Source organism: Cariama cristata, unplaced genomic scaffold (genome assembly GCF_000690535.1).
Source record: "Cariama cristata isolate BGI_N322 unplaced genomic scaffold, ASM69053v1 scaffold20248, whole genome shotgun sequence".
NCBI classification, from domain to species: Eukaryota; Metazoa; Chordata; class Aves; order Cariamiformes; family Cariamidae; genus Cariama; species Cariama cristata.
In genome coordinates this window covers 29,751-55,792 of record NW_009633151.1, presented here as the reverse complement: position 1 = coordinate 55,792, position 26,042 = coordinate 29,751, and the positions used below count along the sequence as shown (strand labels likewise).

The 26,042-nt window shown below is 49.2% G+C and overlaps 1 protein-coding gene across 1 annotated transcript; it reads right to left on the bottom strand.

Annotated features, from left to right (window-relative positions):
- Positions 1–135: 135 nt before the first annotated feature.
- On the bottom strand, positions 136–25,238 carry AFAP1L2 (actin filament associated protein 1-like 2; the record flags this gene model as incomplete). The annotated part of the gene is given in 18 exon segments (XM_009706657.1): positions 136–288; positions 291–337; positions 626–778; positions 1,071–1,248; positions 1,337–1,576; positions 2,275–2,386; positions 2,997–3,142; positions 4,683–4,894; positions 5,548–5,652; positions 6,890–6,974; positions 7,727–7,816; positions 8,405–8,584; positions 9,167–9,372; positions 15,506–15,596; positions 17,338–17,340; positions 19,805–19,896; positions 24,495–24,572; positions 25,110–25,238. Coding segments are annotated over 18 exon segments (2,300 nt in total), but the record flags the coding sequence as incomplete, so codon positions are not given.
- Positions 25,239–26,042: the final 804 nt, after the last annotated feature.

Genomic DNA, 26,042 nt, shown 5'->3' with positions numbered 1-26,042 from the left:
TATACATTTATATAAGATTACATATTATGATAATATAATATTGTCATTAATTATTGTATTATTAAGCAGGCTGAGACAGCGCAACTGCCCAGCCGTCAGAAAGCCACTGTGCATCCCAGGGGTGCCCCCACATACCCGGGGGGCTGCGTTTTCCAGGTGTGTGGTGTCCACCGCAGTGCCCAGTGTCACGGGGCCAGACTCTGCCTTCTTCAGGTTCTCCTTCACCTCCACCAGGCTCAGCTCCAGGTCCACCCTCTGGCTCTCCTTCCTTTTGCATTCTTCCTCTTCTCTACCTCCTTCAGTCTCTGCTCCAGGTTCTTGTCTGTGGAAGGAAGGGGTAAGTTGGTGCCAGCCAGGAACTTGGGGAGCTTGTCAGGGGAGCAGGGACCAGGGCATGTCCTGTACATTTTTCCTTACGTTTTACCCCAAGAGGGACTATGACAGAGCAAGCTCTTGATCCAGTGCAATTTGGGCTATGTGATTCAGCTCAAAGGGCCAGGTCTCCCCACTGTCCCTTCTGGTCTCAGGTGGGCCGAGTTCATTGCCTCAGTCCTTCCCTGTGGTCCCACCTTGGCTTATTTCCAGACATCACAGCTTGCCCTGCTCTACCTGTGCTGCCCCCGATTTTTTTCCTTCAGCCCCCGCCTCTCCTTGCGCAGCTGGGTGAGCTGAGCCCGAATTTCATCCTTCTCCTTCTCCAGCCGCTCCTTCTCTTCTGTAAATCGCTTCACCTCCACCTCGGTCCTGTTCTTGCCCAGCTTGGTTTCCACTGCTGCCACTGGAAACACAACACACCAAAAGAAGCTCAGCCAGGGGGTAAAAAAAAACAAAACCAAAAAAAAACCCCACAAAACAAAAAGCAGGAGGGAAAACCTTTCCAGGAGCTTGGAAACAAAAACAAATGAGGGTCTGGAAAGTCACCAGCCAGGAGATTCATCAGTCCCTTGGGCACTGTAAAGCTACCATATAGCAGCAGGAAGATGAACCATAGGACAAAACTCAGCACCACCTCCTCCCTCCCAGCCCCTGCCGCAGCAGGCATCCCCATGCCGCCTGTGCAGCCCCCTCACCCGGCAGTGGCATCTTGGGCCGGTGTGCGGGCACCGGCTGGGGACTGCCCACTGTCACTGTGCCCACTGGCAGCTCGGGGGCCAGCTGAGGGAAGGCGATGTTCTGCTGCTGTGTCTGGATTTTGATGGCGGGCATCCGTGGCGATGCCTCATCAGGCTCCAGTTTCTCTGGGGGTGTCTGTGGGGGGAAATGAAGTGGGATGATGTGGTGGGGGGAACCAGCTCACTGATTAAGCCTGGCCCTGCACCACAGCTCAGGACAGTACCTGCTCCGAGGTCTCCGTCACCTTACTACAGGGCTCGGCTTCCTTAGCCACGAGGGCTGTCTCGGCTGCACTCTCTACTGCAGCCTTGTTGGCAGCCCTTTCTAAAGGCGGTGAGCTGAGAGGTGAAGGCTGGCATGACTTCTTGGCAGCACAGTGCAGGAAGGACTTCACTGGGGTGAGATCCAGGTACACTCTGTCTTGGTCTCCCTCCAGTTTGCTCTCACTCTTGGGTACTTCTTCCTGCAAAAAAGGAGAATGTTCCCCTGAAGAGGGACCATCTGCTGCAGCCAGAAGTACAGGAAACATCTCACTGCAGAGCAGCATCATCTCAGGCACTCTGGAGTGTTTTCCATAAACCTTAGAACTAAAACCTCATTTGCTAAGTCATTCCATAAAGGCTTTTTGGTGTACTGAAGGAAAGGCCCCTCCTGCTCTCCTACAATAGGTCTTTCCAATGGTAGCAGCAGCCCCATGCGAGGATCTCACACTGTTGTACATCTAGCAACTCCTGCCAGATTCTTAGTCTTTCTCAGGATAACAGTCCCAGCCTCAGCATGGCCCATCTTTCTTGTCTTTACACACAGGACTTGCTCTCACAGGCATCAGAAGGAATTTGGCCAGGCTCCAAACAACCCATTATCACCAAATAATCCATGCTGTTTGCTGACTGAAGCTGTGGGATTTTATCCCAGCTGCCTGAAGACCCCTACAGCACCCTGCTGGAAACCTCTCGCCCAATCCTTAGCCACTCCTCTCCAGCTACTCCCTTCTGCCCTGTTGCAAAAGCGTGGATTTCCCCAGGGGCTGGGATTCCCCTTCACTGCTGTTGATGAAACCTCCCCCTTCACTGCTGGAAACTCCCCCACCCAGATGTTGGCCCATGGTCTCAGCCAAGCTCGCTGCAGCAGGGCAGCTGCCTGCGGCACTGGGCATCTTACCGCAGGCAGGTCTGGCAGGTCCACATCGTCGTACAGCTCCTCCTGCTGCATCCTGCCCTTTGGCAGGTTGTCGATATAGGCGTTGGGCTCGGAGTACTTTCTCTGCATTAAGCTGTGAACAGGTAGTAGGACATCCCATCAGGAGGGATTGGTCTCGCTGCATGGCCGTGCTGTGCTGCACTTTGGGGCATCTGAGCATAGCAGTCCTGGGGTCTGGGCAGGGCCATGCAGCCGGACACAGGAGATGGGAAGGTAGAGCTGTGCAGTGATGTGATCGCTGCTCCCATTGCCCATTAAGCAGCACCCACCTGAGTGGGGCCACATTTCTCCTCGGCTCTTTCCTTTCTCACCCAGCCCTCGGGCACAGCACCGCAGCAGCACACCCGCCTTGCCCCAGTGCACAGTGAACCCTGCGGCTTGCTGCCCGTGGCCCCACATCCCCCACCCCCACCCAGCAAAGCCCACCCCATCAACCTGCCTTTGCAAAAGCCCCCTGGGCACATGGCCCTAACCCCATGGCAAGCTGCAGCTCAGGTTAGATGCATCATGGTTGGACAACGACAAGTGCTCTCCTGAGCAGCCAAAGAAGGTGACTGAGATGCAGCTGTGACTTTACCACCTATTCCCATGGCAGCCAACCTCCCACCAGCAGAAAGACCCCCGCTCTGACTTGCTTCCCCTCTACCAGCCCCACGCAGCCCTACCCGTTACCACCGACGTACAAGAAGGAGTTCTTCGCAGCGCTCACAATGCAGGAAACCCTGTCAGCATCCACGTAATCATAGGTAAATTCCTCCGGGTCTGTTTTCGAACCTGACTCCGACAAGAGGAGGCCCAGCCAGTGGCCCATTTCCTCCGAGGACTTCGCCTACCAGGTGATCAGACAGAAAGTACAGGTTGCAACAGCAGTTCCTCTGCACTCCCACGGCTAATGCTGACTTAGCCTTCGCTAGGGAAGTATGCTGGCAGCCCTTTGGGCTTGCAAAAAGGCTAAGATGAACTGCTAGGTATTTATATTAAAAGAAGAAAGAAGTATTGCTCTGTGTATGGACTGGTTTGCAAATTTGGAAGATACAGGAATGCAGCTCTTTGCTAAACTCCTTCCTAAAATTTCTAGTCACTCAGCATTTTCCTTTCAATGGTGATCAACTCAGCTGCTTAGAAGAGTAAGAGAAGTCTGGAGCCAGCTTTGGCGAGGAAAGCGTGCGGGTTTTATTTTGCACCAGCAGAGCGCAGCAATGGGATTGCCAAACACAGATGTGCAAGGGGACCCAAGGGCACCAGGGAGCCTGCGAGTTCCTTATGCCAGGGCCCAAACCCCTTCCAGGGCTTCTGACATTTTGTAAAATGAAGAGTTAAATATGGTGCCTTGAAGTCAGCTCTAATAAATAGCCACATGCATTGCCTGGCAGTGGGGGATTTCTACCTGAAGCAGCCATCTTTTGCTTTAATTTGAGGAGTCAGAGCAGTAAGCACAAAGTAAAATTCAGGGCAAGCGAATCCCAAACTGGAAAGTGTATTTTAAGCTTTCAATCTGTTTTATTTAGCAGACACTTCAGTTCCTGGGAAGCCAGCCAGCCTGTACATTGAATCTGACATCCCAACAAAATACAGGTTCTTCCATTCAGAAAATGCAAATTTTCCCAGCACCTTTTCTTCATATCTGTAATTAGGCAAAATTTCTTAGACACAGACGTACCCTGAATCAGAAGCTAAACAAAAACACCTTCAAACTTCATGGCAGGCCCTCAAAGTCAGTTGTTTAGCTATAAATATTCCACCCACTGGAAAAATACAGGAAATTGCTCACATTGTCCACCTCCTACTATAATCACGCTGTCGTCAGAGAGAACTAAGATTAGAGATAAACAGTCCTGGATGCAGGCAAAGGAAAGTAACAGATGGAGATGAATTCACTTGCACTTTCAGGGGCAGATCTATGATCGGTTTACTTGGGATGCATGACCCGTGGCTTTGGCAGTCTTTTTTCAGAAGATGAAGTTCTCTGTTCCTCCTAACCACAGACTTAAATCCCTGAAGTGGCATTCCTCTCATCTAACATTAAGCATCTGAAATGCATCCCATATAACTTGATCATCCAGTTATCCTATAGTCAGTGGAAGGAGATGGGCACCTCCAGAGGACCCTTCATCCCATCCTAAGATGAGTGCCTAAGATGAAGGCTGAATGGTCCTCTGGAGGCACCAGCATCAGACACAGCCTGGATTACCAGGTAGGTGGGACACCTTCTAGGTCACCACAGACAGATGAACCACAGAAGTCCCACACTTCAGGTTCTGTTTTGCTGGACTGAGGGTTCCTCTGGAGGACCTCACTGGCATTTAGGCCTACTAAGACACCCAAGCTGATGACTTAAAGCAGAACTTTCTTGGAGATATGCACCCTACCTCCAGAATGACCCGTTCTTCCCCATTGTGCAGGATGCGGAAGGAGTAGAGATGATCAGGGCTTGGCTCCGGGATAATTTCACAACCTGCCAAACTCAGGGGCTGCTGAGCCAGTTTGCTTCGGTTCTTGTCCTGGTAGAAATGGAGGTGACCGTCTTTTATCTGACACCAACGGGACTTCCACTGGCTGTTCACTAGCACATTCAGATAACCTGCAAGCAAGCACAGGTTACTTAAGCACATTTTCAACCCCACGAGAAGAGGGAATCCAAACTCATTTGTGTGCATGGGGATGTCTGATGGGTAAGTTCTCAGATCACCACACAATACAAAGCCACAGGCAATGACAAAGAGCAAAAGAACAAAACCAAGGTGTCCTGTCCATATGGAACAGGGTGAAGAGGGTAAAAATCTGTTCAAAACAAGACCCTTGAAATTCAGGTTAGGTTTGGAGCAGCAAGTTGGCTGCAGATGGTTGGACAAAGGTGGTCCCAGATGCTGAGTACCAGCTGACCCACACAACTCTCTCCCTGCTGACTCCCACACCCTGGGCTGATGCCCAGGAAGGGCAGCACAGATGCCCTCTGTGTGCATGTCTGGTATTACCTGCCCTTCCTCTTGGCTCACTCTGCAAGCTATTGTCTGCCCTTGTAAGCCACAGTCACTTTAATGTGTAAGAGGCACCATAATCTGCATGGATTTACTGGCACGGACCAAGCAGACTGTGACCTCTTTGCCTCCACCAGCGGGACAGCCTGGCATGTGTGCGTTTGAGGAGAATGATGCCTTGGTGCTTATCCTGCCCTGCACACCGAGATCCAGCCGGGAGACAAGTCCCAGCTGAGGGGCTCATGCTGCCACTTACTTGAAGTCTCCAGGGATCTCTCTGGGCTATCCAGGGAGCTGGATTTTTTCCTTCCAAGGTTCATCAGGTTGCTCAGTTTCAGGCCAGTTGTGCCCTTCTTCTTAACTACAAGAAAAAAGACATACGCTTGGCTTTCCCAACTCACAGCCGTCCACACTGCCTGCTGTCCTAGCCGGGCGTCCTGCCCCAAAGCTGCCTGCACTGCTGTCCTGCACCCAACAGTGCTGTGGCACACACATCCCTTGCAGAGGGCAAACCTGTAACTCAGGGAGAGGCTGTAATTGTCCAAAGCCCAGGTAGATGATGAGCAAGATGGCACCAGTAACCTCAGAGTGATTTGCCAAAGGTACTTAATCTATATTGCTTTAAACTTGGGTTAGCTCTGACCAAACGCTAGTCTCTGCAGAAGTTATGGGAAGGCTGTTTGCACAGGTCTTGCTGTGCAGGTGCCAGCATCCCTTCACTTTCCTACACTACAAAGAATTGAATTAAAAACTGTTACCCATAAATATTTACTGCATTCAAGTCTTTTCCTTTCTAAAGAGGGACACAAGGTAGGCAGAGGGAAAGCTTATGCCTGAAGAGCCTTTTCAGCATTTTCCTATCGAGCACATCAGTTAGTGTGTGAATATGGCTGTGTAATCATCAGGTAATCCTAGTAAGAAATTAATTTGGATGATTTTAGTCCAGATTTCCCTTCCTACTATCATAACAAAATGATGAAACCCTAGTGTAGAAGGACTCAGCAGCCAAGGTCCATCTGTTGGGTGACTCAAGTGAGTCCTCAGCATGGATTTCTCTTTCTCTCTCTCTCCAATGTACAGATAGGTCTCGCCATCATCCTAATAGACCATCTCCTCTTTTAATGTACTTACCTGCCCCTTCTTATAGATAGGGAATGCAGCTTAAAGCCCAGCCTCGGATGCCCTAGTGTGAAGGTGTAACTCTCCCATTGGAGACAGCTCAGCATTTCATACAGATACTCCAAGTTTCTCTGCAGACATCTCTGAGGAAAGTCACTTAGGTTGCATTATGTCCCCTCAAACTGTCCCAAAGTGACTTGGCCAGAGTCACGCAGGATCTCTGTGGTAGGGCAGGTATCACACCCAGGTTTCTCAAGCCCTATTGCAACTCTCTAACTGCTGCAAAATCCCAACATCTACCTGTCACTTCATTATGGAAAAAAAGTACTGAAATCAAATTCACAGGCAGTGAAATCACACACAGCTTTCACCCTGCATCAGGTGTTTGAGGTGGCAGTGGCAGGAGAAGCTACAGAAACCCTCGCCATGAGCAGGGTCGATGGCCCAGTTTCCCTGTCATTCCCAGGGTGAGGTTTTACCGTCTTTTGTCTCGGCTGTCTCTGGGTGGCCGTCGGTGCTGCTCCCGCTCTCGGAGGCTGCAGAGTACCTCTCAGATACCTCCACCTGTCAACAAGCACCAGACGCAAGCTCCACAGATGCACATGATCCATTCCTCCAGCCAGCACCTGCCACAAGTCCCTTTTGCCCCCATCCTAAATTATGAAGTCATACCCTCTCCGTAGCAGATGCCTTCACACAGACATCCCCCACCTTGCCCACTCATGCTGTGGCCTCCCCGTTGTTTCTGAGTCTGGCTTGGGCAGATCCAGCACATGAACTGCCCTGACTGGGCTCGCCCCCGAGGTGACTGACTGGCCTTCTGCCCTGCAGCCTGGCTGGTGGCATGGGCAGAGGTAGTGGCCAGGTGCCCAAAGAGGTCCATTTTGGGTGTCCACCAGAGACTTATGAAGGTTTCTTTGTTCTCCGACTGTTTTGGAACAAGCTGCCCTCAGGGGAGCATCACCTAAACCTGGACTAGAGACTGGCCCAAGCCCTGGCATCCAGGAGTTTACGTCCCTTCCAAAGCTCTTGGTGAGCACAACTGTCCCGTTGGATGAGATAGTGGCTGCTGCCATGTACGGAGAAGAGCCCAATGCTGAGTCAGTTTCGGGGGAAAGATGCGGCAACAAAATTAAGATTGCAAAGGAAAATTAAGATTGTTCCAGTAACGGTCCTTTTCAGCAGAACAGGGGTCTGGTTACACTCATATCGATCTTTGCTCAGACAAAATTACTGCACCTACAGCTATTATTTATTAAAGGAACAGTGTGTGGAAAAGGCTAAGTGCTAGTTCTCTCTGCAGAGACAAAGTGTACCTTTGGGTAACTGAGACGCTGCGAATCGGGGACATACTGGTTGCCTTCACTGCCTCCTTCGCACAGCAGACCGCTGGTCTCCTGGATTACCTGTGCAGAAGGGGAAGCCATAGCCTGTGAGAGTGCTGTGGTAAGTGGATCAACACTTCTCCCCCATCCAGGACAGGCAAAACCACAGCAGCCTGGGAGACCCACGGTTTACGCTCCCTGTGACCCTGGGGACTTTCCTGGCATTGCAACAGGCAGCCAGCAGAAACCGCCGGACCCAAGACAGCCAGGGAAAGGCTGCCAGCAAAGGCAGCTCCGGTGCCTCACAGCCCTGCTGCCACCCCGGGCTCTGCAAAGGCTCCTTCTTCTGCTGCTATCACAGGGAAAGGGTCACATCTCCCCCTGTTTTTAGCCAATTCGTGTTGGGCACCCACCCCAGACATCCCTCCTGCCACAGCAGCTGGGCTGGGAGGTTGCTCCACAGCCTCCCACACACAGAAGGTGGCAGGGAGCTGCAGGAAGAAGCTATCTCGGGACATGAAAATGAAGTGGTGTATTTGTATATGGGCTTGCAGTGAGGAAGGGAGCCAGAGCACACAAGGACATGACTGAGATAAGATATTGTCTCCCAGAAAAACCAGGGTAGAAGGATGGGAGCATGAGCGGGGCAAGCACGAAGGCACCACTGACCCTGAGCCACTGCTCTGCCTGGTCTTTACTCTGCAGCCCCAGCACGATGACGTCAGCATTCGTGGGGATGATCTTCAGCTTGTGCTCTTTCTTCCTCACTTGCTTTTCCTTGTGAATGACAGTGCAACCCAGCAAGTTCACGTCAAGCTGAGGGTTGTGGTCTTTGGAGCTCTTGTAGCACTGGGGAAGGAAGACGGGAGGGCAGGTAAGAGGCTGAGGAGGAGCCTTCCCTCTCGCTCGCTGGTGCAAACTCAACCCTAGAAGTGGTTCAGTGCAATCACACGCATTAAACGTGCTGAACACAAGAAAGTCCTATAGGTCCTACAAGGCTGTGATGTCTACACAGACTACACACAGGACATCTCTATATGAATGGAGATACACCTACATCTATGTACACACATATATAGTCCAAAATACCTCTCACAGATAATGCTAGAGAGTCAAACATGTGGTTAGACAGCAGGATAAGCATCCTTTCTGCTTAACCATCTCAAAAAGTTCCCCCTGAAAGCATCTCTAGACATTTTGGGAGTTTGGGATTTTGGCCACAAATGTGCCCTTGTGCCCCCCTCAGCAGCCGCATGCTCATGTCCCTTCTGAAAATGGAATGAGATCCCCAGATCTCTGGGACAGTTTTTGAAGCATTGCTTCTAGAAGTACTTTGGTTTTGCCAGCTAGTTAACATGGCCTGAGGTGTCACTTCCCTCCCCAGCTCACAAAAATAGGTTGTTTTAGGCAGAGAGTGGAGGATCTACCCACCAGCAACCTGGTGTCCTTGATAACACACAGCTGTTTTGCCCACTGTCCCAGCCACTTCTTTCTCCACAGAAACGCACAGATGCGGGCATCCTTCATCAGCTCAATGGTGGCCTCCGTGGATGGCCACTGATGGGTTGCTGACTTGCCTTTGCTGCTTTCTTCTTCATCATAAGATTCATAGGAGCTACTAACGGCTTCACCATCTTCTATAACAAAAGCAAAGCCTGATCATTAAAAACATTTCTAGGACAACTCTGAGCCTATTGCTTGCCTCAGCCATGCTCACACATGCAAAAGCTTCCAGCCTAGGGATGTGTCTTTTGAGGCTCTCCTACAGGAGGATAATCAATAGGAAAATAACCCTCATAGATCCTTTCTTCTTTCTAGCCCAACATTAATCTCATTGCAATGTTTTGTGCCTAATAATCTCAGTGAACACTCAAAAGACACTTCTCAGTTGACCACAAATTCGGGAACATTCCCTTAGACGTTTTCTGATGTTTGCTGCTTTTTTTCCCCCCTAAAGATGATTTTTCTACTTCCCACTTCAAGTCAAACACTCACAAATTTTAAGGCAACAGCAAGCTACAATCAGCCCTTGTCCTCTGAATGTCAGAAGTAAAAATGGTATTTGCGAGGCCATGCAGCAAGCAATGATCCATTGTATTTGAGATGGCATTCCACTTTCCCTCTCTGGGCCAACAGGTCTCTCTCTCTCCACTCAGCATCTAAGGGACAGCAAGGGGCTTTGAAGTAATACACTGTTGCAGCAGCAAAAATTAGTCATAAGTGGCAGCTGTAAATAACAGTAATCACATTTTCCATGTTCATTCTTAAATGGATTGATACTTTATTAGGATGAGTTGGGATTTTCAATACCCAGCTCTAATGTATCGTAGGTTATTAGAATTTCAGCAGATAAGAACAGCTGGTCGTTGGTACCAGACTCAGAAACAACGAAAACGTTCCCACTGACTACAGGGGAATTTGCAATGCTCTGCTGGCGTTTACAGTACAGCTCTTAATTGCAAAGTAAGCTCACGTAGCAAGATGGTAAGATTTGGGCAGCATCTGTGTAGGGTTTTGCATTCTTGTCCTACCAAACAGCATGGAGGAATATAATTAAGTTTCTCTCACCAGAGTTTAATCTAATTTTGATTCTCATCAAATCTTAATATCCACATAAAAGCAATATTAACAGATTGGTGCAAAATAAAAAGAGGAAAAGCAGTCAGAAAGAGAAAAAAAGCATTAGGAGCGTCACTGAAGAACATTTCTTAAGTTGGGTTTATTTTTCTTAAAATAAAAGGAACTGAGATGCAGCAACAAAGCTACAGCCTTACCCCCAGTGCAATCTCACTCTGTAACATCCCACAAGTGATCAAAGCTGTGCCAGTTAAACAAACTTATTAAAAAGCAAACACTCCCTTTCAAAGTCTCTGAATGGTGCTGACAGCACAGTACCGGCTCACCAGCTCCGTGCCCTCAGTGTATTGGACTGTCCATCTTTCATAGGAAAGCATTAACCCCCAACGCGTTACCACTGTGCAGACCTTGTCCACAGGCACCCCGAGCAGAAATTCAGATGGAGTAAAAGCATTGAGGTTTCTCATCCCTAGAGATATCAAGAAGCTGAACCTCTGCACTGCTAGGGACCCTTCCTTATGCAGCAGCAGCAAGGATGCCTAAAGGAACCTCATCTTCTAAATCTCTCTCCTTATTAACACAGGGCTATTGCTAACTGCCCCTCTGGCCCCTTTTTGATTGTCTCCGGTGCCCCTCACCTAGGCATTAGGTCTCAGGCTGCCACCTTTCTCCTGGGGAATAACACCTTTCCTCTATCTCTCAGCGGGAGCCCCAGCTGCTTTTTTGTGCATCAACCACAAGTGCCTCAGGAGATGAGCTCTTCTCTACTTGAAGAGCTGCAGTCGTTGCTGGCCTGGTGACACTGCTACGGCCTCATGATGGAAGGGTGTTTTCCAGGCTGTGTAGTTGGCAAACTAGGACAAACCCTGCTTGGGTGACTTGAGACAACACTGTCATCACTACTACAGCTCACTCAATCCCAAGTCATACAGCTCAGGCATGTCAGTACAAGGTCTCCATTTCCACCTACTGGCAGTTTCAGTTAAGACCATAGTTTTATCCTCTCATTGCCGCAACATCAGTGGCAGCCATGTTCTTGGATGTCTTTATCTAATCCACCTCTGCTTTCCTGTTTCTCTTCCCACAACCTCCCAGGGAGCTAAATCAATACCACAGTGCAGGAAGCTCCAACCATCTCCTACACCAGAGCTGCCTCTGCCTGAGCAGAGCACCTTCAATGTGCATTGAATGACTACTTGTCAATACAGCCAGTGTTACCACATTATCAGCTCCACATCGGTGACCGGAACCAGAGGAATAAAGGCTAGGGAAGTTCTCTTCATTGTCGTCTTGAGCATGGGGAAAGGCACAAAAAAATGCCACCTTGCGTATACCCAGCATGGGCAGAGAGAGGGGAGAGGTGGTTACCCTCCATGCACGTAATGGGCAATGCCAGGGGCAGGCACCTGATCATCTTTGCTAAAACTGAGTTGTCGGGGTTTTGTGGTTTTTTTTTTGTTGTGTGTGTTTTTTTTTTTTTTTTTGTGTGTTTTTTTTTTTTTTTTTTAAAAAAAAAAAAGGCACTTGAGGTTTGGAAAGCATGCCATACCCATTGTTATTGTGGCATAAATAACGCCCTCAGTAACCTGCAACCCTGGCCTGGGTCCAGCCGCAGCAAGCCTACCAAAAAGACCTGCACAGTCAAAAGGAAAGAGAAAGGGAGACAAAGAGAGAAAGCCACAGATAAGCAAATGCAGAGAAGAGGGCATCAGTCGGGCTCAGCCCCACACTCCCCCCTCGGCCGGTGGGGCTGCCCTGTCCCTGCATGCTGTACGGTAAGGCTTCAAACAGGGACCACATTTTCAACCCGTCCTCTCAAACAAGGCAATTCCCTTTAAAACAGAATCATTGTCATCGTAATTAAAATCAGTCAGGGCAGATGAGCTGTTTCAGTCAGAATAATTATTGCTCAGTTGGCAGTCACGTTGCCCCTTGCGTTTTCACTCTGTTTCTTATCGCACCCTTCAATTATGCAAACGTAGACGAGGACGGTAATGGTTTAACACATTTCAGCCCAGGAGGAAAGGGAAGAAGCAGCATTTGCTGGAGCCATAAAATGAAAGGCAGAGGTGTCCCCAGCAGAGGGGTGGGAATCCTGCTGATAAAAGAGAGACCCCGAGACCCAGCAGACTCAACGGCTGCTTCATTTTAATTAATTCACCCATGGTTTGTTACAGCGCCTCGCAGTCCCACCCCTGGCTGCACAAATCCTCTATCTCCTCAGCCCATCTGGAGGCTTGCTTTGATGTCCTTTTTTGGCAGTGCACTCACTAATTTTAGTGGTGTTCCTATTTTTGTTTGATTTCACTACGCCCATTTGTTTGGCAACACATGGGTGTCTTCCAAGGCTCGCGCCTTCTGTCAGAGACCCCACCAGCAGCTCCCTGGACCGCCGGCCCCTTCCTTCCCCCACCTGGGGAGAGAGAAGGGATGAGCACAGAGGGCTTAGGGGGCTACGGGGATCTGGCTTTAGCATCTTTGGCCAGGGCAAACCCATGCATGTCCAGCAGTGACACCAAGGTCTCAAGGCAGTTGCTAGCAATGAGCATCACTCCACGCAGGACCGGTACACAGTACTATTGCCATCTGATAAGGTGCGGGGGTGAAAAAGGGATGGGGAGCCCAGTTTTGTACTTGTTGAAAGAATGGGCAGGACCAAGACCTACAGGTTTGCTCACTTGCCATGGGATTTGAAGTCTGATCTCTTGAGGCAAACTGGGACACCAGCAGCTTCCCAGCATCGCTGCCCAACCTTCTCCTCCGCACAGCATGCCACAGTTCACCCTCTCCCAAGCCCCCGCAGCCTTCTCCTGCCATATACCTGCTGCTCCACACCTCTCCCTTCTCCTCCTCCTCACTAACCCCAAGGCACCACCTCAAACATGAGGTTGCCAAGAAGCACAGGGATTCTCGGTGACACGATGCTGCCTTCCTTCTCATGCAAACCACCATAAAAGCCATCGGCATTTTAGCACGCCAGATGGTTTGTGTAGAAGGGACCTGCTGGGGCCTGCAGAGCGGACTGGTGGTTGAACAGCATCGGAGGCAAAGGCACCACACACCTCGGTGGCGAGGGACTGCCTGGACTTGCATGTCCCATCTCTGCTTGCTTCACAGGCTCCTATCTCTGCTTATAGCTGTGATACTGCTCGGTAAATAAAAAGAGCCTGCTGGTCAAACAGCTATTCATAGCAGTCCCATTGGCACTCAGAACTACTTGATTTTGACAGTGCTCCCATCATATGTGTTGGTTTTTTTTTTTCCTTCTCTCTTTTTGCAGGTCTCTGATCTCTCATTTCCTTAGGCATCTGACCAGCCTGGATTTCAGTGGATGGTGGGTGTATTTGCATCTTTGAGCAGCAGGTTACCAAGGAAAAGCAGAGGTTTAAGCTGGGCTTGTGCTTATCGCTCCTGCCAGCCAAGGCTCTGAATGCAACGTGAGTTTATGGAGCTGCCTGGATAACATAACCTGGGTTCCCCAGCACATGGATCCGTCACCGTACTTCAGTTAATCCGGTGTATGTCTTTACATGCCATGGCTCTTAGCACATTATCCACTTTCCCAATATGCAGCAGGGAAAAAAAAAACCCCATCCATTTGTCTTACAGTGCAGGCAACTGGAAATCCCCCATGGGGATAAGGCTGCAGCGACCTGTGCTGCCCTGGCTGCTGGAGGGCTTCACCCCTGCGCCCCGCAACATCACAGCCCTGACCTCAGCCAAACAACCCAGAGCATTTCAGAAAAACCACGCTGGCACCTAACTACACATGGCAGAGCTGGGGGGACCTCTCCTCTGCACCAAATGGTACGTTTCACCCCGGCCATGATGAGCCTGCACCTTTTCCCCACTTGAGCTGGGCACAACCTTCCTGTTCGCTGCTGTAATGTGGTCACAGCCAAAACAGGACAGTTCAGGGAAACAGAGATTTTTCCACATCTCCTTTTTTTGTTTAGCACTAGCTCCTAAGCCTTCATGAGAACAGCAACCCACACCGAGCTATGAGCTATCCAGGAGCGCAAGGTGCACACACAGAGCGAGGGCTGTTCGGATACATCACCCCCCGGCCACTTCAAACAGCGGCACCCCTGGGGCTTCCCTGCCAGGGAGCTTCAAAGCCCGGTGGTGCATACTGGGGCTGGAGAAGACTCAGCTTCTCTCATAAGCAGCTCAGATTCAACAGCCAAGGGTTTAGATGCAAATCTTTTACCCTTAACTCTCAGTTCTTTGCCTGCCTTGACTCTCCTCGCTCAGCTCTGCCCCACGCCACATACATCATTGCACCCCGCTCTGCTGCAGTCAAGGCTGATGAGCAGAGATCTGCTTCTGCAGCGCAGCGATACAATCTGTCTCATTTGGGCTTAAATGGATTATAAAGCGATGACAAGATCAGCTCTGCTATCAGATCAGAGGAAGATAATCTCTCATGAAGGGTGTTCACCAGACAAAGGATGCAGGAATACATCTTAAAAAGAGAATCTGGGAGCTCAGCCTGCATGCAGCAGCCTTATCCCGAAGGGGTGGGGAGCCCACAGGTGACAGGTATCGGTGGCACTGCTGAGGACATTGCTGAGAGGTGGGGAGCCCGCAGGTGACAGGTATCGGTGGCACTGCTGAGGTCACTGCTGGGAGGTGGGGAGCGAGTGCGTGCAGAGGGAACCCACGCACTGTCTCCTCACATGAAGTGTGGCTTTTTAATCAAGTTTACAGATGGTTAAACTGCCACAAGAAACAGAGCTGAATAAATAGCCAATTATAAAAATGGTTATCATGTCTAACAGACCAACCGAGTCATGGAGTTTGAGGCCCAAAGGGACAATTAGAGCACTAGGACATGAATGCAAGCCACCACAGCTTCACCACTTACTCCTGAATAGAAACCTGCGTTTGACTACAGCCTATCTGCCAGAAAGCCATCAAGACAATCCACAACGGTTTATAATAGAACATCATTGTAAAATATTAACCCAGGCGTACTACTTATTTCTAAAGGAAAGTTAAAAATTTGAGTAATTCAGCAGCCTTTTCATTCCAACTAGCATTCGATCTGTAATATCAAGTGTGACGAGCATCAGAAAACAAATTTGTCACACAAGTTGTAAGAGATGTCCACACTTTCATTTACTTGTTCTCATAAGCCTCAAGTCCTCCATCTCCCACATGAAAACTGCCCGAGAGTTAGCTGTGATATACCATTTACAGAGACATCATATGGCTCAGCCTCTTCATAATATCCCTCTGGGGATTCGATCTTGGGGACCGGAGGTTGTTTTGTTTCAGGAATCTGCAGAATAAATAAATAAAAGCAGTATGATTTAAGGCAAAAACAGAACCTTGAAAACAATGAGGCACCCTTCTTTTTTAGCACTGAAGTGCATCCTACTGGATGAGATCTTTTAGATACGTACACCAGGATTTTCATGTAAACTGGTTGAGATGACATGGAAGAAAGAGACTGCTGAAGGTTTCCAGCATATAGTTAGATCAAATATAAAGGAGTTGCTTGAAATTATTGTATAATTGTGTCATAAATGTTCTTTTTTTTAACATCAGTGAAAGCCCTGGGAAGATCAACTCATAGGTTTCCTGAAAAGCAACCCATTGGCCTTACCATGAACTGGGATTTCTACCTGCTGCACCAACCCCCCAAAGCTGCTCATTGTAACTGCGGATGATTTCTCTGTGCTATTGATTATCTTAACAGGGAACCAAAAGGGCAGACATTTGGTGCAATCCTGGCTTTATGCTGAAAATCTGAGCCTGAGCGGTCACTGGTCGTGTCTCCAAGTGTCCGACTGATAGCAAACCCACAGCTAGAAATCTCTGCTTTAGGAACTGTATCAGGAATCATTAATTGTGCTCTGAGCAAATGAAGGAAATGGATAAACAACACTGATGGAAAATAAGGCTTTGAAAAGAGTCCAAGTGCTGGAAAAACCCTGTGGTGCCTGCCAAACCCCGCCCTAAACACAAGCAAGGGCTGGCAGGAAAAAGAGTGCCTTGATCCTTTAGAAATACCAACACACGAGGAAAAAAAAAAAGGGGGGGGAGGGGGAAGCTAAGAAACACACTTTTTACTTTTCAGGTAATTCACATAGCTGTTGAACACGAGACAGCAGAGCCAGAGGTCACAGTAGGATGAGCACTGCTCTTCCCAAAATATGTGTCATCCCATCTCCCAGCATGACCCAGCAGTAGCATCACCTTGTTCCCCAGTGAGGTATCCCCTCTCCTCACCCAGGTCAAACCACCCCCAGGTATCTGACAAGGGTATGCTCTGGCTCACAACACTTCAACTGGCTTCTGACCGAGGCCTGTGCAAACCCTGGTTAGGATGTTCAGGGCGTGCAGGGCTAAAGCCCCAGTCATGCCAGTAGGACAGGCAGAAAAGCAGGTCCCTCTCTGCAGAGACTGCAATGTTGAAGGTCATGGATCACATACAGTCCTTCATGCCAGCCCATGCGATTGCTCCTGGTGGCCTGGAGAAGAGGGGCCAGCTGGGCACCAACACTGCACCAACACTGCAGAGCAAGATCAGTCCCTTTGCAGGTCATGCCAGCATCATCAAATGCATGTTCGAAGCTGTCCATCCTGCCCTGGATATTTCCACCAACAAGTACTGCTGCCCAGAAGCAGAAAGGAAGATTTTAAGGAACAGATTTTTTGGTCAGCAACTGCCCATGAAGGGGGATGTCACTGAGCCTGTGGGAGCTAGGTACCCTGACCACGCCGGCCAAAAATCACACGTCTCTGCTCCCACATGGGCAAGCTGCCTGTGGCTTTGCCAGCCTCGCAAACTTCTCAAGTGTCTTGGATGGAAACTCCTTCCTACATGGGTCTGCCAGATGCTGTCAGCTTGCTTTCCAGAGCCACGTAGGACACACTGCTGGAAAACACTTGCCTCCAAACACTTAAAGGTTTAGGAACTTGTTCTAATGTGTTAAATAAAAGAAACAAAAACAAACCCAGACACTCCAAAGCTTTACTTAATCCTTTCCCTCGCCAGGGAACGTGTCTGCAATTACCATCTGGGGTGGCCTCCTTCGTGTAGCCAGATCACATTGTGCTACAGCCATAAGCAAATTGTCTACACAAGGAAGTGCTGTGGGTTTATTTGACACCATCCCACAAGTGTCAGAGAAGGAGAGGAGGGGGGAGAAAGGGTTTGCTCTGTTTTGTTTCCTACAGACAATGGAAACCAACAGGGACTAGGTGGGACTGCACCTCAGCTGCCCCAGAAACTATTTTTTCTTCTCCCCCTAAAGGCATGGAGCTGTTTTGTCTCCAGCTTAAGTCAAAGAGTATATACTGTGTTATTTAACCCGGGCTGGCCCTTGCAGAACATTTGCCTGTTGCATTACGGCACAACGGAACATGCAAATAAAACTCATCTTGAGCATCTTCATCTGCCCTGCGTGACGTTCTCAGTAGATGGCTGCGGAAAGCGGCAGAGCTGTCAGGGCTACTGCAGAAGAAAGGTCACCGATGTCTGAGCCACAGCCTGTAGGACTCCTTGTTTAAAGGTTGCTTTGGGACAAATCCAAAGCAATTAGTGAGATCCACGTGGGCCACCCCTGTTGGGTTGCCTACTCACTGTTGGGGTCAGTGAATACCAGGGACAACCTGCTGTGCAGAGCTTTATCACAAAATTCCTCCTGTGCCTCAAAAGGCAAGTACAGAGCAACACCACAGGGTGCCTTAATGTTACCAAACCACAGAAAACTCCAGAGCTATGACAGATATATTCTGAAGTCCTCTCCTAACCTCCCTGTTTCTATGTAAGGAGTTGTGCTCCCTTCTCCATCATCCAGGTGGCCATGGCTCCTGCCCATGCCAGGAGCAGAAAACATGGACAGGGAAGATTCATTTCCCCACAGCAGCTGTTTCCACACACTAACTGGGACCACATTAAAGCCCTCTCCATCCCTACTTCTGGAAGTATGCTCAGATATCTTTGCTGCCAACAGCTCACTGACACTCAGACAGTCACAGTGAGGAGGTACTTTATCCAAGGAGGAAGACTACTTTATCCAAGGGAGGTTAGCTCCAGTGGTAAGCAGGTGGGAGAAGGTAGTTCCCAGCACAGGCCAGGGAGAAGAGGGATGGCTTAAGTACCCTTCTCAGCTAAAATCCAAGACACTTTTTTTTTTTTTTTTCCTAATTTCCTCATTTAAGTTTCTGATTGCCCTATCAGAAAGCTGGACTGCACCATGCACAAGCAGAGATGCCTTGGGGACAGCTGGCTGCTGCTTCCCCTGGTCGTGCCTCCATTCCACTGCACTGTTGTCCTCCTGCCCACCTCCCTGCCACAGCCACCACCCCCTCTGGCTTTTAGAAACCCAAAGCCAAACAGCAATTTCTGCTTTGGTCACTGCTCCCAGGTGACTCCAGCTCCAGCGTTGTATCCCTGGGCAGCTGCACGGGCAGAGCCCTCCCAGGGCTGGAGCAGTTCCCAGCAGGCAACTGCTCTGCATCCGGGGGTCTGTCAGCTGCATCCCATCCTATCCCCTTCATTTTCCCAGCACCTCCGGCTGTCTCCAGTTGAGCCACACAGTCCCCTGGGCAGACATCCTGGGGCCTCACCCCATGTCCTCCTTCCTGGGAAAGGAGCAGATCCTCCTCTATGGCTCATGGATGCACCACCCCGTCCTCCTCCAAGCCTCCCCCTTCCTCCCCATGCACACTCCCTGCCCTTCTTTCCTTTCACGTCCTGAAATCCCAGCTACAGTGATTCCCACGTTGCATCAACTACTGAACAGAGACATCCGGGGTCTCGAGGATGACCCGTGTCTCTCGAGGACAGCCGGGCTGGCTTGCTGGCACAGAGACAAAATCCCACTGAAAGCTGATGGCGTCGAACCGGACCTTGGCTAGATTTAAAGCTGTCCTACAGAAAAATCTACAGTGCCAGTAACTCTTCCTCACAAAGTTGTGGGCTGTACAACCCACTCGGTCACCCAGTGCACAGACAACACCAGGTGCTTCAACTAGAAGAAAACCTGACCTTCTCTGCTAATGGCCAAACTGAGCAAGGCTCTGCCAGCGAGGGAGATCCTGGCACTGCCCAGGGAACACAGCTCCTGCTCCTGTACACACATGGGAAGCCCAAGACTCTCACAGCTGCCTGCTCCATCTATGCACAAGATTTGGGAACCACAGGGGCTTCTGAATGGCCCCAGAGAATGGCCACCCTGCCTGGGCCACCAGCCACCTGCAGTGCCTGTGCCAGCTGCACACTGACTTGCAGCATTCATAAAGACAAAACATACAGCTGGAAACCCATACACTGGGGAGCCCCTAGTTGAATTTATTTTTTTTTTAGGGAAAAAAAAAAAAAGAGCTCACCAGAACTATTTGCCTCACTAACATACATGGGCAGAGGTCCCTCCATTCAGCCATGCTGCACAGAACTAGCAAAAGTGAAGCCTCAAGGGGTTCAGATCCCCGGGCTGAGGGCTAGGCAGTGAAAAGCAAAGGATTTACAAAACATACCTTTGGAGGGGGGAGGTCCGGCAGGCTCTTTTGAGGAGGGGATGAGTGCAGTCCTGAGTCTCCATTGGTCAAGGAGTTTCTCCGATCCAGTGCTGCAAGCCAGAAACACAGTTAGATCAATGACATGCGGCATTTCCCAGCAGAGCACTCGCTACCCAGGGCTGGGCAGGAACAGCGAGGTGCTATTTCGGTAGGAAGCAAAGTGACAATTACAGGCAGCGCTGCGGGGCCACTATGTCATTTCAGGCCATACCCAGGAACGTGGCACTAGAAGACCCAGCAAAACAGCTGGCCTCTGGTTTTAGGGCATGTTTTTCCTTCTGGAGGGAAAACTGTGAAGCCCGGACCCACCGCTGAAAGTTTAAAGGGTCTTGAGAAGCAGCATGGGCAGATACAACACAGTATCTGGAAATCCATAGCACTTCAGTCCTTGCTAGCTCCGATCCCTGCTGCTGCGAGCAGACAGATCAGTGACTGTCCCCACCTCTGCTGCCTTTCCAGAAAACAGGAGCTGATACCCTGCTCCCAGAGCAAACTGCAAAGGTTGCTGCCTAGCTGGGCTGCACAACAGTTATCAAAGCCAGCCAAGAACAGTAATTTAATTGCTATTGAAGGAAGAGTTGCTCTTGGAGCAGCCCAGGCCAAACATGTGAAAGGGCATATGGCAGCAGAAGCGCTCCAGGCGATCTGTGTCTGCTTCTGGAAAGTCAGATTTTCCAAGCAGCTGAATGTAGAGTGATTCAGTAGCTGGAGGGCACATCGAAGGCTCAGAAAAACTTGAGTTCAGTCCCTCTTCCCCCTCCCCCCACCCCCGAACTCCTGGGTGGCCTCAAACAAGTGCCCAAATCCCACGACCTCCGAGACAGCAGAGTACAGCAGTGCTCAGGAACAAGTGGGAGCAAGGCACAAATGGCTGAAAAATGAAGGACTTTGAAGGCATTATACTGTCAGAGGGGAAGACCCCTTTTACAGAGTCTCTTGCCAAATATTTCAGGGGAAATTAGGCTAAGGTATCCAGATATTGCAAGTCCAGTAAATTAAGCAAGGGAATTGGGTCCAAAACCTGCAGTGACTTGATGCTCCAGCTCCCTTAGTCACCTGCTGATGCTCCAGCCACATTCCTTGGGCGCACACAAAAACCACCAAGGCATCGTGCAGTGCCCAGCAGCAGTTAGCACTGCACTCAGAAGATGTGGGCAGGAACTTTGCTGCATATTTCTGGGCTTTAAAAATAGAAGCTGGAAACCACATTACTTTGTTCGCGTCTGGGGCTTGGAAGCCACGATGACAGCTCTGCCCTGATGGGCTGCAGCCAGCTCCTGGCTGGCTGGTTCAAGAGCCCAAAACACATCTCTTGTGAAAAATTGCTCCCTGTGACGCAGGTCTCCTGGTCATCAGCACTGGCTAACTTCTGTAAGTCAGGAGGACATGGAGATCCATGGATCAATAGACACCAACTCTGAGCAACCGTTTGCACCCTGCAAAGGAGGGCTGCTGGATGTCTTGCAAGGTTCAAATAGAGTAAAGCAGGTGAGCCTATGACACAGACTGATCATGGGGAGATCCACCTACCAAAATACCCCACAATTATACTGCCAGAGTCATATCTAACAGGCTGCGGATGGAGGTTGGCCTTTTCTGAAAAGGACCAAGGAAATGGCACTCTCAGGGCAGACACCTTCCACCATCAGCAGCTGCTGAGGCCACTGCTACTTTTGGAAACACCAGAAACAAGGTTGAGATTTCCTGAAGTCCCACTGGGCAACTCCCCAAGAGGGGATTATCTCCACACACAGCTGTCCACACAGGGAACTTTCTGGGGGCCTCTTTAGCAGGGAGAAACAGACAGGCCAACTCATATCCTCCTGCGACAGGCAGGACCTCCCATGCTCATTTCCCCAGAAGAGAAATCATTGCAGCAGCAAAAACCACTGCCAAACCTTCACAAGTGGTGGCCATCTGTTCTCAACTCTCCAGAAAACCTAGTAATCATCCCACTGAACCTCACCGTGCCAGGAAAATGCTGTTTGATTTCTGTACCAGCAGTTCCTCCTCCTCCTCGCACCAACCTTGGAGCACGGGATGGAGACCACAGCTTCGGTCTTCACCCTGCTGGAAACCTGCCCACCTCCACGGACACATGCCCATGTACTCCATATGAGGAGCAGAGCAGGATGTGATGGAGCTTTGATTTTCAGGCTCTGTGCAGGAAGAACCACTCCTTTAACCTTCATCCTGACAAGACCCCTGGGAGATGTTACAGGGTTTTCTGTTCTGAGGTTGCAGAGGGCAGCTATTGCTGTGCCCAGCATATGGGGACAAGCACCTAATGCGTGCTTTCGGTATGGTGATTCCGCACAGCATGTGCTGTACATACCCCTTCCTTCTACTATACACATCAGCACCACAAATCTCAGACTCTTTCCTTATTGGGGTGGGAGGGAAGCAGTATTTTTTCCTAGGCAAGCATTAACACTTTGCAGGTGTCTTCTGACAAAGATGTCTCTCAAACCTGGAATTTGGAGAGAATTTAGAAGTGGGAAGGAAGGAGAAAAAACAGCCAAAAGCCTGCTAAAATTCGCATTTGTACTAACTGTTACTTATCTGTGCTCTCTGTTCTTTGTAAAAGTGAATGTCTCCTGGTATTTGGGCTAAGAGGACCGCAGCGTGCACAACCAGGAGCCCTACACTGCACATCAGCCCCACCTCCCAGACTTCTGCACCTCGATCCCTCTGTGCCGACTTCCAGAAGGAGATGGCGTGTGGCTCACTGAAGAGCCCCATGGACTTGCAGGGTAGAGACTCACTGTATTTCTCAGCTAAATGAGATCAAGTAAATGATGGTGCCTTCATCACTCACTGCAGCAAACTCAATTCCTGTGCCATAAAAAGGCATCTCAAAAGCAGTGTTCAGCTTAAATCCTTACTGATGAAATTGGAAGTAGATGCAGTGAGCAATGAAATATGTTCTTTGCAGAAATAGCAGATCTGAAAGTGTGGAGGGGGGACTTTTGGAGTTGATGTATTATCACTTTGGAAAGCATTTCACCCTGTGCTGCTAGAACACACCTGAGCACAGCTATGGTGGTGAAGAAACCCTGCAGGGCATGAGAGGTCCCGTTGGCCTCAGCCACATCCCATCAAAGCCTTTCTGTGAAACAGAGCGCACAGAGTAGCAGTAGATAAGAGGGGTAAAGGGAGCTGCATAATCACTGAGAGATCTGTATCACATCGCCCAGCACCATCCATCTGCTAAACCTGAACCTGCAGGTCCCACTGCTGACCAGACAGGCACAGACCTCTCTATCCAGTTACTGAGGCAGGATCAGGACGGTACATCCAGCTGTAGCCATGGCTAAGATCCCATACACGTGTCTCACTGACTTCAGCATTTCCAAATAACTCAGAAGTTTTACTTGGAATAGGGAGGTCATTGAAAACGGAGAAAGAGAGAAGTGCCAGGTCCCACAGGGAGTGACTGAGCGGGTAGGCTCATGGCCTTGGTAGCTGAAAGTCTGAAATAAAAGAACCAACTCTAAAAATAAATTGTCTGAAATTTGTCCCCATGTTTCAACATGGTGGATCAGTGCAAGTCTTGTTTTATCCACCCAGATGAGAACTTACACAAAGAGATGTTTCTGTTGCTGCTCAGCTGCTGGGAGCTACCGGGAGCTCCTGTTATAAAGCATTACAGCAATGTGCAATCCTGTTATTGGGCATTACAGCATCACCCAGAAGGCCCCATCTGGAGATCACTTTGGGGTTGCATGTGTAATCTGGGAGGACATCCTGTCTTCAGGGGTATTTGAAGTTCACAAATTCAGCTGCAGGTAGTTTAACAAAACAAAACAAACAACCTGCCCCACCACAAAACAATAAAACCATCTGGAGGTGGAGCTATCCCAACTATTGCAGGACCAGCACGTCAACAGCAGGCTGCACTGATGCATCCTTGTCTCATCTATTTGGATTGGAAACTTTGGGGCAAGGTCAGCCTCCGACTAGGCGTGCATTAAAGAGATGTGTGTCACTAATAATCTCACTCTAGGCAATTATCAAAAGCAGCTTTCATGAAGAACTTCAAAGAGCAAGAACATTTTAGATAATTACGTTCTTTGCCATGTTACAAATTCAAAACCTGGGAAATCTAAATTGGAAATGAATATTTTATCTAGGTTTAACTTCTTGGCTTGTACACCGCAGAACTCTCGTATCCCCCAGGAGATGAAGGTGCTCGGCCCATGCAGATGGTGAGGGTGCAGGCTGCGCCCAGGAGCTCGTCTCGCAAGGCTGGGACGATGCAGACCCTCTGGGCTAGTGCAGAGCAATATGCTACAGACGACACATGCTTTCAAGGTCTCGATGAGGTGAAGTGACTTGTTTTGTGGCCAAAGGAAACATGAGGGCTTCCTTAAATATTTCAGGCATTGGAGCTTCAAGCCTTAGAAGGCAACGTTTTTATCCCAAAATGACGCCCTCCAAAGTGCTACTTCCAGGAATAACCTCACAGTGTTGGCAAGGACCACTATTTCTAAGGGAATGTTATGAAAATGGCAGTCCTTCCACACCATGAACTGCCTCAGCCCTCACAGCTGCCAGAGGGGCCTCCACCAGTAAAGCAAGGCTCTAACCACACGTGCCTTCATCACCCCATTAGAAACAATACAACCATTAATCTTCAGCTCCTTACTTTTGTCTTGTTTCTCCTGGTCACCCTGCTGTTTATGGATGGTCACTTTGTTCATATAAATATATTCCTCATCGCCACCTGCAAGCAAATGGAAAAGTGAAATCTTTACTCACTGGCTGCTTTCACATTGCGAAGTTTTTCCACGGAGACAGATGTAAAAAGTGTCTCTCCTGAGTACATCTGGGGAGAGCACTTTGGTTGAGGTAACATGCAGAAAAAACCCCAAGCAATAATAAAAAGCAGAAAAATTAAATGCTTTATAGTCAGGAAATTCCATAAGTTAAAATTTCTACTTAAACATTAACTTGGCCAAACAGTACATCCTGTGTATCTTACAAAGTGGATTAAATAAACTTAAGGTTTAATAAGGAAAACAGAAAGGATCAGGAATCTTGGGAATCCTTTGCTTGTAAAGCTGGACACATAACTATAGTAATTTTAGGTAAACAATTAGAGGTCACTGCAAAAATCATCTCCATTTCATTTTCTCCTTCTAATTTTCATGTCTCCCCTTCCCACCAGCCTCCAAAAAAAAACCAAAAAAGGTTGCTTCAAGACCCCATAGCAATCCCCATGAGAGCCCACCGCCCCGTCCTTGGTTTTCCTTGCCCGTACCACTGGACTTGGTGTAGACTCGCAGAAGGTCAGAGAGGAAGCTCTTCTTCACAATGGCAGTGCTGCTCAAGTTCTCCTTGTCCAGTATTCTCAGAAAATCTTCAAGTTCGGTGAGCAGCTGCTCGAGAGCTACAACAGCAACAGAAACAACTGTTGGCAAAGCGGTTGGATGGCGTGTTGAAAGAGGATGTACATTAATACTGTATTTTCCAAGATCTTTTGCATTTTTCTGTACAGGAATAATTCATATTTCATTTTCCAGCTTGAACTCTCCCTCTAGTTTTGGAAAGAAAGTAGGTCCCAAAACCAAAAAGCCTCTAACTTCCTTTAGTCTGTCCATACATCAGTAAAATCCATGTAAATACCTATTCTTCCAACAGGACTTTTTGCTCATGGGGGGAAAGGCTGGAGGGATTTTGAACATTAGGGCTAATATTACACAAAAGGAGTTAGCAAGATCTTGATACTTGTATCTTGAGTCCTGGCAAACATCATTCAAACCTCATTTGGATTCGGATCTACCAAAGACTCTGCTTTTTGCTTCCTCTTTCCAATCCTCCTCCTTATTTCTCTGTTTGTAATGATTTGAAAATATTTGTGTGCATCTCCCAAAAAGAGACCATAAAAACCACCCCAAAACCCCCACATACATAAATCGTAATTCAGTAATTTCTCAAGCCATCTTGCTTGGGTAGTGACCATGGAGATCAATCATTGTGCCGCACGGAACTGAAGACCCAAGACTAAGCAGCATCTCGGACAGCCTCAGGGAAACCTGCCGTACCAAAGACATCCCTGCATACCCACAACAAACAACTTGGACACACCGCTCCCCGGCGCTGGCAGCTCTGCCAGGCTAGTAGGTTTGTTTTCCTCCTGAGGAGGTTCTACTCAGCTCTGCCATCAACAAATCACTTCTCTGACAGGGCTCAT